Here is a 15,988-nt window from a genome sequence, read left to right on the forward strand (position 1 = left end):
AACAATTTTTTCAATCTATGCTTCGGCGACATTTGTAAAAATAATTTTGGAACCTGTTATAACAATTTTAATGGCGCCGTAGAGGCGCCGCTCGAGTGCAAAGGGTTAAGAGTCGGCCGTGGTCCTGGAATCGATGGAACGTAGGCGACGCGACGTCGCTGGCCGCGGTCAGGTGCACAGGTGCATCGCGGGGGCAGAGACGGTCGTTTAGAGACGGTCGCGTAGAATCGGTCGCGGAATCGGCGGTCGTCCAATTGGCCCCCGGGGGGCGGTCGGAGCGGATCGCGAGCGGTAAAGCGATCGGGAATCGAGGAGGAGAGGGCACGGCGAGCCGTCGCGCGATTGGTCGCCGTTAGGGGTGTCTGAACAGTTCGTGGGTGGTTGGGCGCGACTATATAAAGCGTTTCACGGATCCACGGTACATCGCAGTCGCTCTTACGTGTTGCTCGTCCGCCGGTTCCGGTGGTGTTCCGTCTGCGCGAACATACACTCTTTACACTAACGCTTCACCGAAACGTTCCGGTACGCGCCCGGTTCTCCCATTTCGCCGTGGAAATCGAGAGATCTGCTCGCGGGTCCGTCGAACGCGCGACAGCCTGGGAAATGGGGCCCCCGCTGATCGGCGAAATTCTTTGTGGCCGCGAGAATCCGCGATCCAAGGGATAAACTCTCTCTCGTGGCGACAGGTAAAACGCGCGAGCCGCGACGACGAGGTGGCCGCTTGATTTCCTTGCAGTCGAGGGTTGGACAGAGAGGTCGACGGAGACACGTTGCTGGTTTCTCTGGCTCAGGATTCGTTTCGCCTCGATATATTTCCTATGCCGGTAAATATTTGAGGGGCGTCGACGCGATTCGCGGAGGACGGTAGCTTCTCGAGAGCGAAAGAGTTGTCTCGCGCGCGACGAGCTAGGAGGTAGGACGAGCCGCGGCCGGGCGGCGATCGTGATCGCGATCGAGCGGAAAATACGAAAGAGTCTGCTCGAGGGTTGCGAGGAGAAAGAGAGAGAGAGAGATAGAGAGAGAGAGAGAGAGGAGAATGGGAGGAGTCGTGGACGGGCGCGATCGAGCGTGTCTTCGGAGATTGAGGGTGGACGAGATGGCGACAGCCAGCTGGTGAACATGTTTGGACGTTTCGGTTTCTACAGGTAGAAGGATGCATCCGCGAAGTAGAAAGGTTCAGTCCGTGCCGTGCTTCGGAAGCGTTGAGTTCGCGACGTGTGTGTGGATCGCGTGTGCCGTTTTAACCCTGCTAGCTTCCACGGAGGGTTTCCGCATCCTCGACCGGTATGGGAAACGACACGAGCCACGTGTAGGTAAGTCACGAGACTCGCCTGATTTACGACAGACCCCCTCGCGATGGACGAAATATGGTCTCGGCTCTACTCTCCCGAGACTCCTACATTTTCGAGCGGACTAATTTGCCGCGTTCACCGCGCCCCTCGCGCTAATTCCTTTTCAGCCCAGCCGGGGACTAATTTAGATCGAACGAAATTGTTTTGCCAAGGCAACGCGTCCCGCGTTAAGAAAATAGGAAATGGCGAGTAAAAACGGCAGCTTGAAATTTTCAACGGGCTCCATGGCTTCAAAGAAGAATGATCCCCGGAGCAATCGGCGGCGGCAGCCGACGCGCCCCCGGTCTGAAAAACTTTCATCTCACTAATTGACGCGGCACGATTAACAAAACGGAGGAAACGTTGGTCGCGCACGGCTGGCTCAGCTTCAGCTGTTCAAAACCCCTCCTTTGCCGTGGAACCAGAGGACACAAACGTGTCCGTGGATTACGCAATTAGATATGTATCCGCCCGATGCACTCTCGCACCTTGATGCGCCATTCAAGGAACTAAAAAAATAGCCGGCGAACGCCGCACCAACAACGCTCGTTTCTTCTCAAACGAAGCAATCTCTTAGAGCCGCCCCTGCACTCGGCGCAGCGCGGAAGCATCGTCGACCTTCCGTTGAAACTGAAAGACGTCATCGTCCCGTTGTTGCACGCGTCGCTGTTTCGTATCGTTGAAAAATTTCACGGAAACGATAACGTCGGTGCTCGTTACATCGGTTGCGGTAATCGTAATCTCGTTCAATTTCTCCCATTGGTTTGTTTTTCGTTTCCCCTGCGCAACCTGCCATCGTTTGATCATACTTTTTCCTCCCTCCCAGCAAATCTTTTCTGAATCGCTCGCCGCGACCTTATATAGACCGGTTAAATACTAGCTTTTAAATCAATTCGATGCAATCCACTTTTACAGATTTGATACGCGTATTGGCAATCGCCGGTAGATCGATGTTCCGATTACTTCTTCGTTTCGAATACGATTCTACAGATTGAATTGTAGCAATCGGGCGAGCGCAATGGAAGCCTTTATGGTTGCCATTAACTCATGGATTCGAGCATTTATCTCCGACTTTTTAAATTCACCGACTAATTGCGATCGTTTGTGAACGACTTCTGCGAATCGGGGTCGCCCACCGGTCTACCTCCGCGAACTTCATCCTCCGCGGTCGGCCATCATTCCGCGAACAGTTTCCGATCGAGGAAACCCCGTTTCCTTTCGATACGAAGAGATCGGTACCTTTTTCTCGCGTGAGCTGGTTCGCGTAGCTCCGCGGTCACGCCCTTTCGGCTCTGATTTATTGGCGTCATTGATTGCCGGTTTCCGAGAAACCGTAACGAAGGGGTTGCGGTTTTAGCGTCCCGTAATTACGCGCGGAATATTTTAAGGCGGATCGACCGCCCACCGCTCGTGCTCGCGGCGTCTTCGAGACGTTTTCGAGACGTTTTCGAGACGCTTTCGAGACGCTTGGAAAGGTGCGATTTTCGACGGGTGACCCATTCTTTTATTCGGCGACGCGTCGAATAAACAATAGTGAATCATCAATAGTGACATCGTCGGATCGGATCGATGGACCGTGCATCTCTGACGGAACAGAGACGAGAGTGTCGTTTCCATTAAAAGCCGGCACTGCCGTTTGTGATTCGCAGATCCGCTGATGTGGCTCAGGTACGGTCGCAGCGACGGCTCTCTGTCGAACGCGGTGGAGGTGATGCCCAGGGAAAACCGACTCTTCCTGAACATTCGTTACGGTAAACGATCGTCTCCGGATCATCGGACAGTTTCCTCCGTGGATCGGTTCGGCGCAGTCCTCGGCCTCGTGGGTCGTGCCGGCCGCGTCGAGCTTGTCAGAGAGATCGACGCGAGCAACGCCAGCGATCCCGAGTTTCTTTCCTAAAAAGCTAACGGCTCTCCGGTAAGTAACGAAAACGCAGTTGGAAAGCGATCGAACGAGAACCTTTTGACGAGAAGCGCGATTATAAGTTTGAGCGAGAGTAGCGACGGTATCGCGAACGGTTGCAGCCGGATTCCTCGTCCGTTTCCGAAACGACGACTGCTTCGTTGATCCGGCGACGATAAAAGTCGACGGAGACAGGAAGCGTTTCGTTGCTAGGTTTTTTTTTATCGACGGAGCAACGCGCTATGATCTCGCAGTCCGTGCCAGAAAACGGGGAATATTAAACAGGATTCGGTGTGTTGCGCTTTCGCTCGAGTTATTAACGAGATCGAACCCCGTTCTTGCTCCAGCGTCGAAGTCACTGCTAACCTAGAAAATATAATTCTATATACGCCGCGGTATTTATCCAGTTTAATCGCGCAGTCGGCGAACAGGCGGTGCCCCATTAAGAACTTCGAAGCGAAAGCCGACGAAGCCTTTCTTCCGTTTAATTGCAACTTTTATTCCGCGAACCGACGAATAAGTTTCCGAGTGTCTGCTCACGAGCGCGTTCATCTTTGCTTCTCAAACGGCGCGTCGCGACGCGTCCCACACAGTCCCATTCCCGAGACTCCTGCGACTCGGTTCCCAGTTCGACGAACGCTCGATTACCTGCGACGAGTTAACGCTGTTTCACGAAAATTGTCGCGAGATCCCGCGACGAATCGCTCGCGCATCGTGGTCGATCGAGGCCGGTTAATCTTCCGCGAGGGGTGGGCGAAACTTAACGGAAGCGAACAGGGCCACCCCGGTTGGTAGACGCCGGCATACACGACTCTCCCCGCCGCGGCGGACCGGACGATCGTCTCCCGAATTTTCTTCATCTTTTTTTCCAGATATATCTGCTGGGACTCGCTAACTATTCGCCCGCAAACAATACGAACCGAGAGAGGGGAAGAGGGTCGTGAGAAGACTCATCGATCGTCTTATCGTAACGAAGTTAACAAAACAGATTCGTTGATCTCACGGAGGAGGGGAGGAGACGAGTTTTCAGAAGCCAATCTCTCTCGACTTCGAGCCACGCTTTTCTTTTTTTCCCAGTCCGTTTTTATCCGTAGACGGTCGTCGGACAGTCCATTTTGCTTCTCCGATGAGCTACGTCCCTCCTCGCTCGACTTTCCGGCCGCATTATTTTTCATGGAAACGATTCCCAGCGCCGGGCTGTTCGGCTTAACGATAACGTTGCTCGAGCAGTCGTGCTCGAACCGCGCAATTATTTCGCGATTTCGTTCGGTGCCGGAATAGCCGATCGAGTTTTTACGGATCCATTTTCCGCGAGCAGCTTTTCCATACCCACTGTAAAAGCATTGGCAAACTAACGAACACGAGCGAATAATCTCGGACAGGTGTGGCGCGGACGATCGGACGGAAAGGAAAGGAAAGGAAAGGGCGCGTTCGCCGCGACTCAGCTTGCTATTTCCACGTGCACACTTTTTTTTTTTATTGCGATATCTTTTGTAAAAGCGTCTCGCGGGAGCGCGCCCGCATTTTCGCGACGCGGCGGCGACACGACCGCCGCGTCATTATTTTTGCAAAAGTTTCGTCGGTCGCCAGTGGTACAGGTCAGTGTTGTATCAGCCCGCAGGGAAATCCTTTCCCCCTCAAGTTTTCGTTCCCCACGAGCCTCTCCCGCACCTCCCCCACCTCCTCCTCCCCTATCAATTTATCGTTTGAACCGTCGACACGCCTCTGGTTAAATAATCATTATTATCTCCTCTGTTCCCCCAACTTATTCAGCTATTCAATTGTTTCGGAGGCTGTCGTTCCTGAATAATTTTATTCTCTCGGTATATATTTACCTCGGACGATAAAATTTCAAAAGTTCCCCTTGCATTTATTCTTTCCTCTCCCCGTTTCCATCGGCATTATTTTCCTCGTGTCGCTCGATTCGCGCGAAACTCGAACAATAATCTAACTTTGATTCTTCGTAAACCACTCTCCGGAATCCGTGCCGTCGCCGCGGAGCGCAACAGGTATTGCCGCGCCGCAGCGTTCGATTATTCACGTTAGCCTCGGGTATTTTTTAGTTTCGCGATTCGTTTCGCTCCTGTTTCGGCGGGGATTGCCGGCCGCCGATAACAGTAAACGTTTAATTTCCGGTTTCGGAGGAAAAGCCGAGTTCACCGTCGCGGATATATTTTTTCCCCTCCCCCCCATCGTTTCCTCTATCGGAGAGTGTTTTACGAACTGGTCCGATCTCGCCTCCTCTCGGCCCTTTTTCTCGGTCCACCTGTTGGTCGCGGCTGTCCCTAGTATTGTCTCTCGCGTCAGCTGTCTCCCAGTCGAGTAATATAGTCACGTGAATGTATGTTGAATAAACGAACGATTTATTTCGTGAAACGTCGTTTTTCCTCACCATTTTTTACACAGACCGCGAATCGCAAGCGATTTCGTCGCTGCGTTGTTCGGGCCCAGTTTTCTCTAGACTCGAAGAGAAGACGGGAAACGGTGGCAGAAATCCTTAGAAAGTATTCGGAACGGGTCCGAGGTATCTTTTTATAGAACAGGTGGCTTCCGACGCGAAGCCGAGCCAGAACTCGGCATCTTCCGCTGCGATCGAGTCCTGCGAGGCGATTTTCGAGACGATTTTCGAGGCGATTTTCGAAGCGGTGGACGATTTATTATCGCAGAAGCATCGAGCGAGCCGCGCGCGAGTGGGACCGACGAAGAAGGTTCCCGGGGAAAAGCGACGAATGTCGGATCGAGTTCACCGTCGGCGCGGCGGAACGGCTCGGCCGACTCGTTTCGCATCGCGATATCGATTACGAAGCGCGCGTCGCGCGTCGCAGCGAGCGGCGCCTCGCCTCGAATGCCGATGGGTCAATTAGAAACATGGACGCGTTCCATTCGCGTTCACTTTCGCCGATGAAAACAAGCGATGAGAAAGAGAGAGAGAGAGAAAGACGGGCAGAAAGACTAGCCGGTTTCGTTCTTTCCGTCGAAAGCAACGAAAGTAAAACGACGGTCGAGCCGCGCCGCGCGACTTCTTCGATTTCGTCTTCGAGACTCGAACGCGCGCGGGGACCTCGCGCGATTAAAACGCGTCCAGTCCAGCGTCGAGGAATCGTCCGGGCCCGATTAAACGGGCAACCGGTGCTGGAAGCAACCGGAACGGCTCATTGAGCTGTCCGAGACGCGGCAGACAATGGCATCGATTAGAAAGTTAGAGAACCGGGCGCATCGATGCACACGCGCGAGCAAAAACGATTGCCCCTTGCTGCGCGATCGGCGCCCAAGCTCTGGCATCGATATTTTATTTCTCATTTCGCATCGAACGTTTCCCAATCCGAGGCTGTTCGAGACATTTTCACGTCTGCTGCGTAAGAATTTTAGATTAGAAAAGCAGCTGTTATTCTCCTAAATTAAGTTAGTTTCCAGCTATTCGAAGAGAAGCATTTGCTGCAGTATCGAGTTTGCAGCTCCATCGTTCATCGATTCGAGAGACGACGAACTATTTGCCGAGCGATTTGCTAAAATCTGTAAAGTCCAGGGAAGCGTTCAGTTCAAGAAGAATCGAAATGCAAAATTATACGCGAACGATTTGGAACTGTTTAGTCAACCGATTTCGGTCCGAGTCTTATATCATAATTTGTAGAAACTTTGCTCGAACCAGCGAATTATATAACTCCTTCGAATCTTCGAATCGCATTAGTATGCGACTACGAAGCATTCGATGCTACGAACTTTCTCCCGCGTTAATCATTCAGAATTTTTAACGGACGGAATGATATCGCGGCCAGCATGGCGTCTATTGTCTGCGATGTATCCAGCGACCCAAAAAAGGTTCATCTATTTTTCGTATGGATCAATCTTTTTCGTATTGGATGTTACAACTGTGTCCCTGGATTCGATAGATCCGCGTTGCTGTTGCGCTTCGAATCATTTCGACGGAAACGAGAAGAATTTCATTCGGATTCCACGGAAGGAGAATTTACGTTTGGGATGGCAAACCGAAAGAAACGCGGTTGATAAAAAGCACCGTGGAAACAGGAGAAGAGGAACTGGCTATTTAATTTCTAGAAGACAAATTTTTTTGAAAAAAGAATGAAAATCAAGAGAGCGAGTTTTCGAAGTCGCCGATTAAAAGCGAAGCGTTCTTGCTGAGCCTCGGGTTTCTTTCCGAAATCTCGTTTCCGAGGAAAGAGTTGAAAATGGTCCAGACGTAGGTGATTAGGGGACTGGTGGGGCCAAGGTGTTTAAAAGATCGTTTAATCGTATTTGGGACCTACTTCTGACTCGGCCCCCGAGGAGAAAGTAAGAGAAGGAGTGACGCGACGGTCGCGTGCTTGGGAAAGTAAAGTCTCGTTCACACGTAAGAGGCCGGCCCGCGTTTTTACAGGCACTCACACATTACGCCGGAATAGGTTCGCGATTACCACATTTTAATTTTCATCGGATTTCTGGGTCAAGGAAGGAGCCCATTAGTCCTCCGTCTCCCCGTGTTTTCGTAGCCTCGAAAGCGGCCTAGCCTAATCAACGGATCGCTCGAAGTGTAACAGATATCGTTAATTGCTCGACGAATCGCGATCGCGGTAATTTTCGATGGCGTCGCGCTGACCAGATGGTTGACGGTCGATGACCGATGACCGTCGATGCGGTTTCCTTGTTCATTCTCGCCGAAGCGTTTGCGTCTGCCAGTGACACGCGAATGCCTGCAATTACCTCTTTACGAGCGCGCGAATCTTTCCCTCTCTCTCTCTCTCTCTCTCTCTGTTTCCTGCATGCTCGCAATTAAATCGTTTTCCACGCGCATCGCGATCAGACTTTGAACGGATATCTGCGCGGACGAATCTTTCCTAAATTGGGATCGGAAGACCGTCGAGTTCGAGCCTGCTGAAACAGGCGGCCGGTTGCGTGGCGATTAATTCTGCGCGCGTTCATGCAAATCGAAAATAATAGCGACATATTTGTCCACCGTGACGCAATCGCGATTTGTTTTCGCTGTTGCAATGATGTCACCCCAAACGAGGCGATCGTGATTCGCTGAGACACTTTCCCTCTCGAGTTCCTCGTCCTCCGCGTTCGCTTTTACCCCGCCGTCGATATTTCCTAAACCCGAACAGCGTGATCGAATAAACGTTTCGAGTGCAACGACTGGAGTCGACTGGAATCTTTCTTGTCTACGGCAACGGGCGCGTGACAGACACCTACGGAACTTTATTCGTACAAGTTGTTTATTATTATTATTATTATTATTATTATTATTATTCTTTATTAACGGGCTAGTAAGACCCTTTCGTGTTACATAGAGGTTGTATATACACATAGTCCGGAATATATTTGAATAATATTATATAATTTATAAGTCATAATATAAGAGTGTGACACGAATTAATTAACATCCTGCGCGTTTCGTGAAACGATTGGTCTAACTTGTTCGACTAGGAGTCGCTCGGACGCGTCGTTGCCGTTCGGGCAGGGCGAACGACTTTTGGAGATGGTCTACTTTTCATTTTGCCGCGAATCCACCTAGCTCGTCGAAACGATCTTATCGCGGATGAAATAAAGTGGCGGAAAGTACGACGAGAAATTGCTTTCTTCGAGGAGCCGCGTCGAAATCGTGGACCTAATTAGGAGGATAGTCGATAGAACGTGGAAGACGGCAATTACGATGTAATTATGCAGACGGTCGGACGGCAATTAGACGTTAGTCATAATAGGCAGTTGCAACTGGATAGAACTGTGGTTCGATCGATGCCGGACGAATCGCGATCGAAAAGGTAGAAAGAGTGCGATGCGATCGATAACTCGGACAATAGCGATCCTTTCTTGTTCTAGTTTCGGACAGAATATTGGGAGGGCAGAAAATAGGCGAAAATAAAAAAATAAAATTCGGTCGCTGAAAATCGCGAAATAGGTGGCGATGAAAGAGGATCGACGTCACACATTCCTCGGAATTTTCAAGCGAGGAACATTTATCGGTTCCAGCGTGTGCAAGCAAGTAAGGCACGGCGGAGAAATTGTATTCGCAGAGGTTTCTAACGAGTTCTCGATTAATTGATCATAAATTGCCGATACTCGAGGACCGGGTAAATCTGCTCGCATTTAATCCGCCCGATCGAATCGGTATCCTCTCGAGCTATTTTTATTTTTTATTTTTTAACTCTCGAAGACGTTGGCAGCGAATGATTTTTAACGAATTTCCCTGGGAAACGAGACGTCGATCGCGATCGTTCCAGTTCGAGGGGAAGGGGAGCAAGCGACGAACTTTGGGAGACGTTCACAGATTACAGTTTACAGTTAACAATTTACAGTTTACAGTTAACAATTTCCAGATAGCCGGGCGGCGAAGGGAACATTGGACTTTCCAGTCCACGGTGAAAGTTATGCTCTAACGACTCTAGGCGGGTTTGCCGCAGACTCGTCTGGATAAATAAAAGGTGCACGCCGATGATCCAGCGAATCTTGCCGTCGGATCCAGCCACCGCGACCCAGTTCTCTTTTTTGCCCGTAGCGTGCCGCGTTCCATCGCGTTCGTCTCGCGTTAAAGCCTACGCGCCTACGCGCGCGCGCGCGCGCGCACCGCTGCGTTTAAACGCGAGCACTCTCGATCTTAAATCACCGCATTATGCGTATCGGTGTTTGCGATTTCGATCGTTCGCCTGGAAAACGACTCCGCTGCTCTCGACCAAATCCTATAGAAACCGTTCCACGGCCGTCGAATGGAAACCGATTTGAATGCCCCTGAAATCGTGGAAACGGTTATCGGGCTACAAGAGAGTCAGTTTCTCCCCAGGATTTACAACGATACCGCATTCTGTGCGCGATTTCACGAATTTCAGGCACCCGTTCTCTACGATAATTCCACGCTTGTTACACTTATCTCTTCGATCGCGAAACAAACGAATTTTTTTGCGAACGCTCGTCCGATTTTGTAAACGAGTGTACTTACCGAACGACACTCGAGTAGTACCTTAACCTTTTAGATACAACGCGCCACTATAGTGGCTTTCGCGAATGGCTCGTGCTTTACTCAATTGTTTTATTATTTATTAAAGCAAACAATTAAAGTGAAAGTAAAAGTGTATATACAATATATTAAGAAAAGAATATATGTTATTAGTACTATATATATAGATATCCGGAAAAAATATATATTAAGAGAAAATCGTAATTTAGTTACGAGAAACTTTATTTGCGCAAAATCCTGCCGTATCTAAAAGGTTAATATATGTATAATGTAACGACACTTTTCCTCTTAGCCTTCGAATTTTCCGCGTTTAAATTCTAAATCTCTAAACGTTGAATCACGATCGCAATTTGAAGAGAATCCGATCGATTCCGATTTACAGATCGGCGAGTAGGCGTCGGAACGATGCGAAAAAATGACTCGTTACGCGGATCCGCATTTCTCGCGACAAAAACGAGATGCATTGCGGGGCACGGTCTACGGTTGACCGTGAAAATCACGTTTTTCGCTCTTTCCGATTGCGTCACCGATCCGGCGATTATGTGTCGTAATTCGGTGACGCAATGAATCACGGAGTCGAACTTGTCCATTCGGTGATCGCGGCGGCACAGTTATCTCTCGGAATACAATTCCGCGGTAATTGCTTTCGCCGCGGCGAAAACTTGCGCGCGCCAATTTATCCGAATCGTCGAACGAAAACGAGAGTCGCGTCGACGTCGACGGACGCCTCGCTGAAATAGTTTTCTGGAAATCGGAGCCGCTCCGAAACGGTCGGAGCGCGTCCGTTGTGATTGCGCGAGATTACGAAATGTCTTTTCGCGATCGGAAATGCGCGTGGGACGAGAAGCCCTCCCCGCCCGGTCAACGATGGAAAATCATTTCTGCAGGGAAATCGATGGAAAACGAAAATCTAAATTTTTCGCCGGGGGTTCGTACGTTGATTGCGCACTCTTGGGAAGTTTTTCGAATCGCGCGAACTCTGGCAAACGAGAGACAGGTCGCGTTCGAAAAGATTTTCTATCGCGTCCCGCCTTCGTTGGAACGCTTTCGCGCCAGGTGCGCAACAGGACGAGCAAAGAGCAACGCGCGACTTGTATAATAACTCACGGATCTGGAAAAGTTCACGGGGTGTCTGGGAAACGATTCGTCCAGCGGAATAAAAATCAATTCCACGTCGCGGCTGACAAGCCGACAACAGCGTAACGTCTGCCGAGGAACTCCGCGGTGCTTTCTACTCGCTAAAACCTCGAGAGTCAACGGCATAATACCATAATAATGCCGCGTGAAACCGTCTGACGTATGGCAGCGTTATTATTCGTTTCGTCTATGCGAGAGCGCGACCTTAACCCGCGAGCGCGCTAGAATCTGCAGGAAATCTGGATCGCGAAGCGTTCTGGGAACATTCTGCCGGGACAATGGCTGTCGAAAATAAATTTCACGCTTTTAATTAACCGCGAACCCGGCGACTCGGCGACGTCGCTGGGACGCGTCGAACTGGTTCACAGGATGCGTAGCCGACGAATGGGACAATCGCGAGCTTCCCACGAAATGTTCCGCGTTTTTTTTTCGCCTCGAATTCCGGACTGCGGCGCGCGATGTCCTGTGTATATCTCGCGGAACGATTAGTGGGCGTGTCGTTGCAAAGGTCAGGTTCTCGGATAGAGAAATCGGTAGATTGTGATCTATTATTATTATTATTATTAGTATTATTATTATTATTGTTATTCTTTATTAACGGGCTAGGAAGACCCTTTTGTGTTTTACGGTCGATCGCGGGTACGAAGTTCTCCGAAATCGAACGTCGCGTGTATAGAAGAGCTGGAAGATGGCCAGAGGGGCCCCAATAGGCGGATGCCAGAGGCACGGGAAGAAATATTGTCGTAGGCTCGCAGTGTTTTATCTAGAAGACGCTTTCGCTCGGTCGTTTCAACGTCACTGAAATATCCACATCCGCGCGCGCGGCTTGCTCTCGCCGCTACGAGAGGAACGGGGAACGGGGGAACAAGGAACAGAGAACGCGGAGAACGGAGAACGGAGGACGAATCGAACCAAACTCTTACTTTCCTTCGTCGATGAACGCGCGCGACGGTTCCTCTTCGGTGTCAGGAAACGTGCCGGTCGTCGCGCGGCCCGGCCGGATCACCGCGCTTCTCGACGTCCAACAATTAGCGTCCCACCGTAACACCTCGGCAGGGGGGCCCCGCGAAGCCGTGCCAACGAAAACAAAGCGACCGGCATCGAAAACGAAGCGACCGTTCGACCACGGTTTCCCGCAGAAACGTGCCCGGTTCAATTACGGGACAATTACGGAATTGCCGGTAGTTGGGGGTAGCCGAGAAATTTATGGGACAAACGAGAGCCATTTTACACCGTTACACCGCAACGAGCATCGCTCGTGTGTGAAAAACTTGCCGGCTGTTATATCGCAGATTGTGGATTAAGAAACTTTCGAGCTTGGCCTGGGCTTTGTCAATTTTCTTTTCGGGGGAGACTGTTTCTCGTAAGACGCGAGAGCGCTTTATTCGATTGTTTCGTGGGACGTTTCAGAGACCGTTTTACTATTTCCATATGAAGCTATATTTTTTAAAGGTTCGCTTTCCAGCCGAAAAAGAAGAAAGAACAGCTGCTTTCCACTTGACACTTGATGCCAGAAAGAAAAAGCTTTCCAATGTGCTCTAACAATTAGAGACCTACCTGGAAGTCCTTTGAAGTTGAATTGCGGATGTTCCAAGCGAGTTCGCACGTTCGTCGATCGATTTGCTATCCGGCAAGTCGTATTAATTGCTTAACAGAGGCGTTAATGAAAAGGAACGTTGCGATCCAGCGTGGAAGGAGCACGCAAGGTGTAGCGAGAATTTCTAGATCGACGCGTCATCGCTTCGGCTTCGATCGGTGAGCGGGCGAACGTGGAGAACGAGGGTATTCCCCGAAATGATTGGATCATTTATCCTAGCCTACCCTAGCCTTGCCTAATGCCCGAGGCATCGTCCGAGCCTAAGGGATTGGTCGCGACGATCGTCGATTGCGTTTTCTATTAGGAATTCCGCGAATTCTGTTTGCTGTCGCAACGAGCGTCCGCGCGCTTCCAGCCAGCGTTCAGCGAGTTTCACGCGTTTCACGCGTTTTACGCGTCCCGGGCCTTGAGCGACCCCCTATCCGCCGAAACGGATGTGAACGTTTCGAGTTCCGACGACGGCGTTACGTGTGAGAAAACATTTGCGCGCGGATATTACGCGAACGGCGCGCGCGCGGACATTGCGATCGTTGGAAGAACCGGGCCCCCATTCGACGGAACACTATCGGCGGAAAATCCTTTTCCTCCGCCGAGAAGAATGGCTGGGAAAAACAGCGGCCGGTCGATTCGTTGCTTAATTAGTTTAGCTTCGAAGGCTTGCGAACGATCCGTCGAAGGGAACCGATCGCGAGCGGAACGTTTTAAAAGCCGATCGCGTCGGAAACTCGGCGGGAAGCGACGCGTCGACTCAGCACGTGTGAACATAGGAAGTAGAAAACTCTCGGTGAAATTGTAGCTCTCTGAAAAAAGTAGACCTTCGGGGAAGAGGGCGCGCGAAAGGGGGACAGGGACTGGCGGTTTTTCGATCCGAGGAGAGAGATTTGACAGACTTCCGTCTGCCAAAAACGTTTCCTCCGCGCCAATTTGTCATCCACTTTCACCGGCGCTTAAATAATAATTCGTGGTGTAACCATATTTTGGAGCGCGGACGGATTTTCTTCATGCAGCGAGAGTGTTTTAAATGAAACGTCGTTTGAACGATATTTGCGGAGCAAACGAATTGTTCTCACCGGTTCAAACCGCGAATTATTAGCGGCGTTTTACAAGATAGAACGCGGACGAGAGGTACTTTCCAATTACCCACACTCGGCTCGATTAGATATCGATTTCTTTCGCTCGGATCCCGCGGCCCATTTCCCCTGATCCGCGGCAACTAATGTCTACCTCGAGCTGACGGCGTATCGGCATCGGCCGCCGAAAAATCGGCCCGGCCGTCGCACGGCTTTTCTCTTCATGCTCCTGTTCGGAGAGACAATGGGCCGCCGTTTATTCTGCCCCTTTTCCTCTGCGCGCTTAACGGCCGCGGTTAATTGTCCGAAATCGTTTCCCAGCCGCTCGAGGGAGCGAGCGAGCGAGCGAGCGAGCGAGCCGCGGGGCAGAGCGAGCCGAGCAAAATCACGGGCCGAGACACATCTTCTTGCCTCGAAACTGGCTCGCGGAAGACGAGAAGAAACTCTTTGTTCCGCTGCTAATCACCTTATTCTTTGTTGCCTCGCGTCGCAAAATTATGACGGGACAGAGATTTTCCCAAAACTAGCCCGATTCTCCCGCTCTTACCGATCGGAAAGATCGTTGCCGGTCGCGGCGCGGCGAACAATGGCCATAGGACTTTAACGAACGAGCTGCGCAGCCAATTCGTGGATAATTATTCCCGATTCTTGCGAACGCGAACAGAGAGAAAGAGAGAGGAATATGAAGACGGAGGAAGAGGGCGTCCGAAGTTTGAGTCGTTTAAAGGATCGCGTGTCGCGCGACCGATGCCGATTTAACGAGAAACTTTCCACCCGCGCGACAAATAATCATTCAAACTTTCTTCCTCCGTGTTCCCCTCTTTCGGGGAAGGATGTCGACACTCTCGGTGAACACACGGTGGGCAATCTGTATCGCGCGACCGCCGATGTCTTTTTTTAGGCGTCGCCTACGCGCGGCCCTCGTCGATTCGGGTCGATTACTTAACAATTTCCCGGCGGTGGTCGGAACCGTTGCACCTTCTTTCTAGAATCGCTGCAGCTCGTGCTACTTTCTTCTTTTCACGGGGGATCCGCAGCGATCGTTTGAGCGACTCCTTTACGAAAACCTTCAATTCCGGCAGCGACGCCGACAAATTTTCTCCAGCCCCGATAACGCCGCATTTCTATAGTTTTCACCGTGGTGCTGCCGAACGTTGAGATACGCGTCTACTGGTCGGTGAATCCAGCTCGCGAGAGGATCTCAAGGAAGACGATGCCGTTGTCACGCGACCGTGTCGCGTCTCGAACTAATAAACCGCACCATTAACTCCTCCCGCATCTTTCACTCGAGAGTTATTTCGAATTATCGAAATGTATGTGAAAAAAAGGAATCGTAGAATATTTCCGTAGAGAATATTTGCGGACTATTGTAAAGTACGTGGTCGGCGACGAAAATAAAGAGGTGTTGCTTGGTTGGAATGCGGTTAACGGATAATCTTTATTGGAGTGGACGTTGGTTCTGATATGCAATCTTGTTATCGGTGTTTAGGGTATTGGGTTGCTTTCCGGTGGCTTTGCTGGGTGGTCGCCCTGCGTCACACCGTCGCGACGGTCGCGACGGTCGCGGCGATCGAAGGACGCGCCAGACGGACGGTGTGCACGGGAGACGCGCGCGGCATCCTTCCGATCGCGTCGGCCGATTTTCCCAAGGAGCCAAGCAGTCGAGGAGTCGAGGAGACGGAGCGAAGAGGCAGCCTTGAAGGCGTCGGGTGCTGGTGGGGGCCACGCGAGAGAGTTTTACCTACCGAAACGAAACTACTCGCCGCGTCACGCCGCGCCGGAGAAAGTGAGAGCCGTGGCAGCGGACGCCGGTTATACGACGAGCAGGCGACCAGGGCTCCTCGAGACGAGAGGATAGACATGGTGCGAGCCCTCGATCGCGCGGATCCTCCGAACCCTTCGAGACAGTCTTCCGGTTGATCGGATCCGAATCTCGACTGCGAACAACGCTCGGCCGCTTCGCCGTCACCGCTCGAAGAAACCACCGCTCGCATCGGGACGGCATCG

The 15,988-nt window shown here is 51.3% G+C and overlaps 1 protein-coding gene across 1 annotated transcript; it reads left to right on the forward strand.

Annotated features, from left to right (window-relative positions):
• The first annotated feature begins 1,153 nt into the window (after nt 1–1,153).
• On the forward strand, nt 1,154–15,920 carry LOC144468569 (uncharacterized). Its single transcript, XM_078178134.1, has 3 exons — nt 1,154–1,313; nt 2,981–3,246; nt 15,471–15,920. The coding sequence occupies exons 1-2, from the start codon at nt 1,154–1,156 to the stop codon at nt 3,226–3,228; spliced, it is 408 nt and encodes a 135-aa protein (XP_078034260.1). The 3' UTR covers nt 3,229–3,246; nt 15,471–15,920.
• Nucleotides 15,921–15,988: the final 68 nt, after the last annotated feature.

This window comes from Augochlora pura, chromosome 4 (assembly GCF_028453695.1).
Source record: "Augochlora pura isolate Apur16 chromosome 4, APUR_v2.2.1, whole genome shotgun sequence".
Taxonomy (NCBI): domain Eukaryota; kingdom Metazoa; phylum Arthropoda; class Insecta; order Hymenoptera; family Halictidae; genus Augochlora; species Augochlora pura.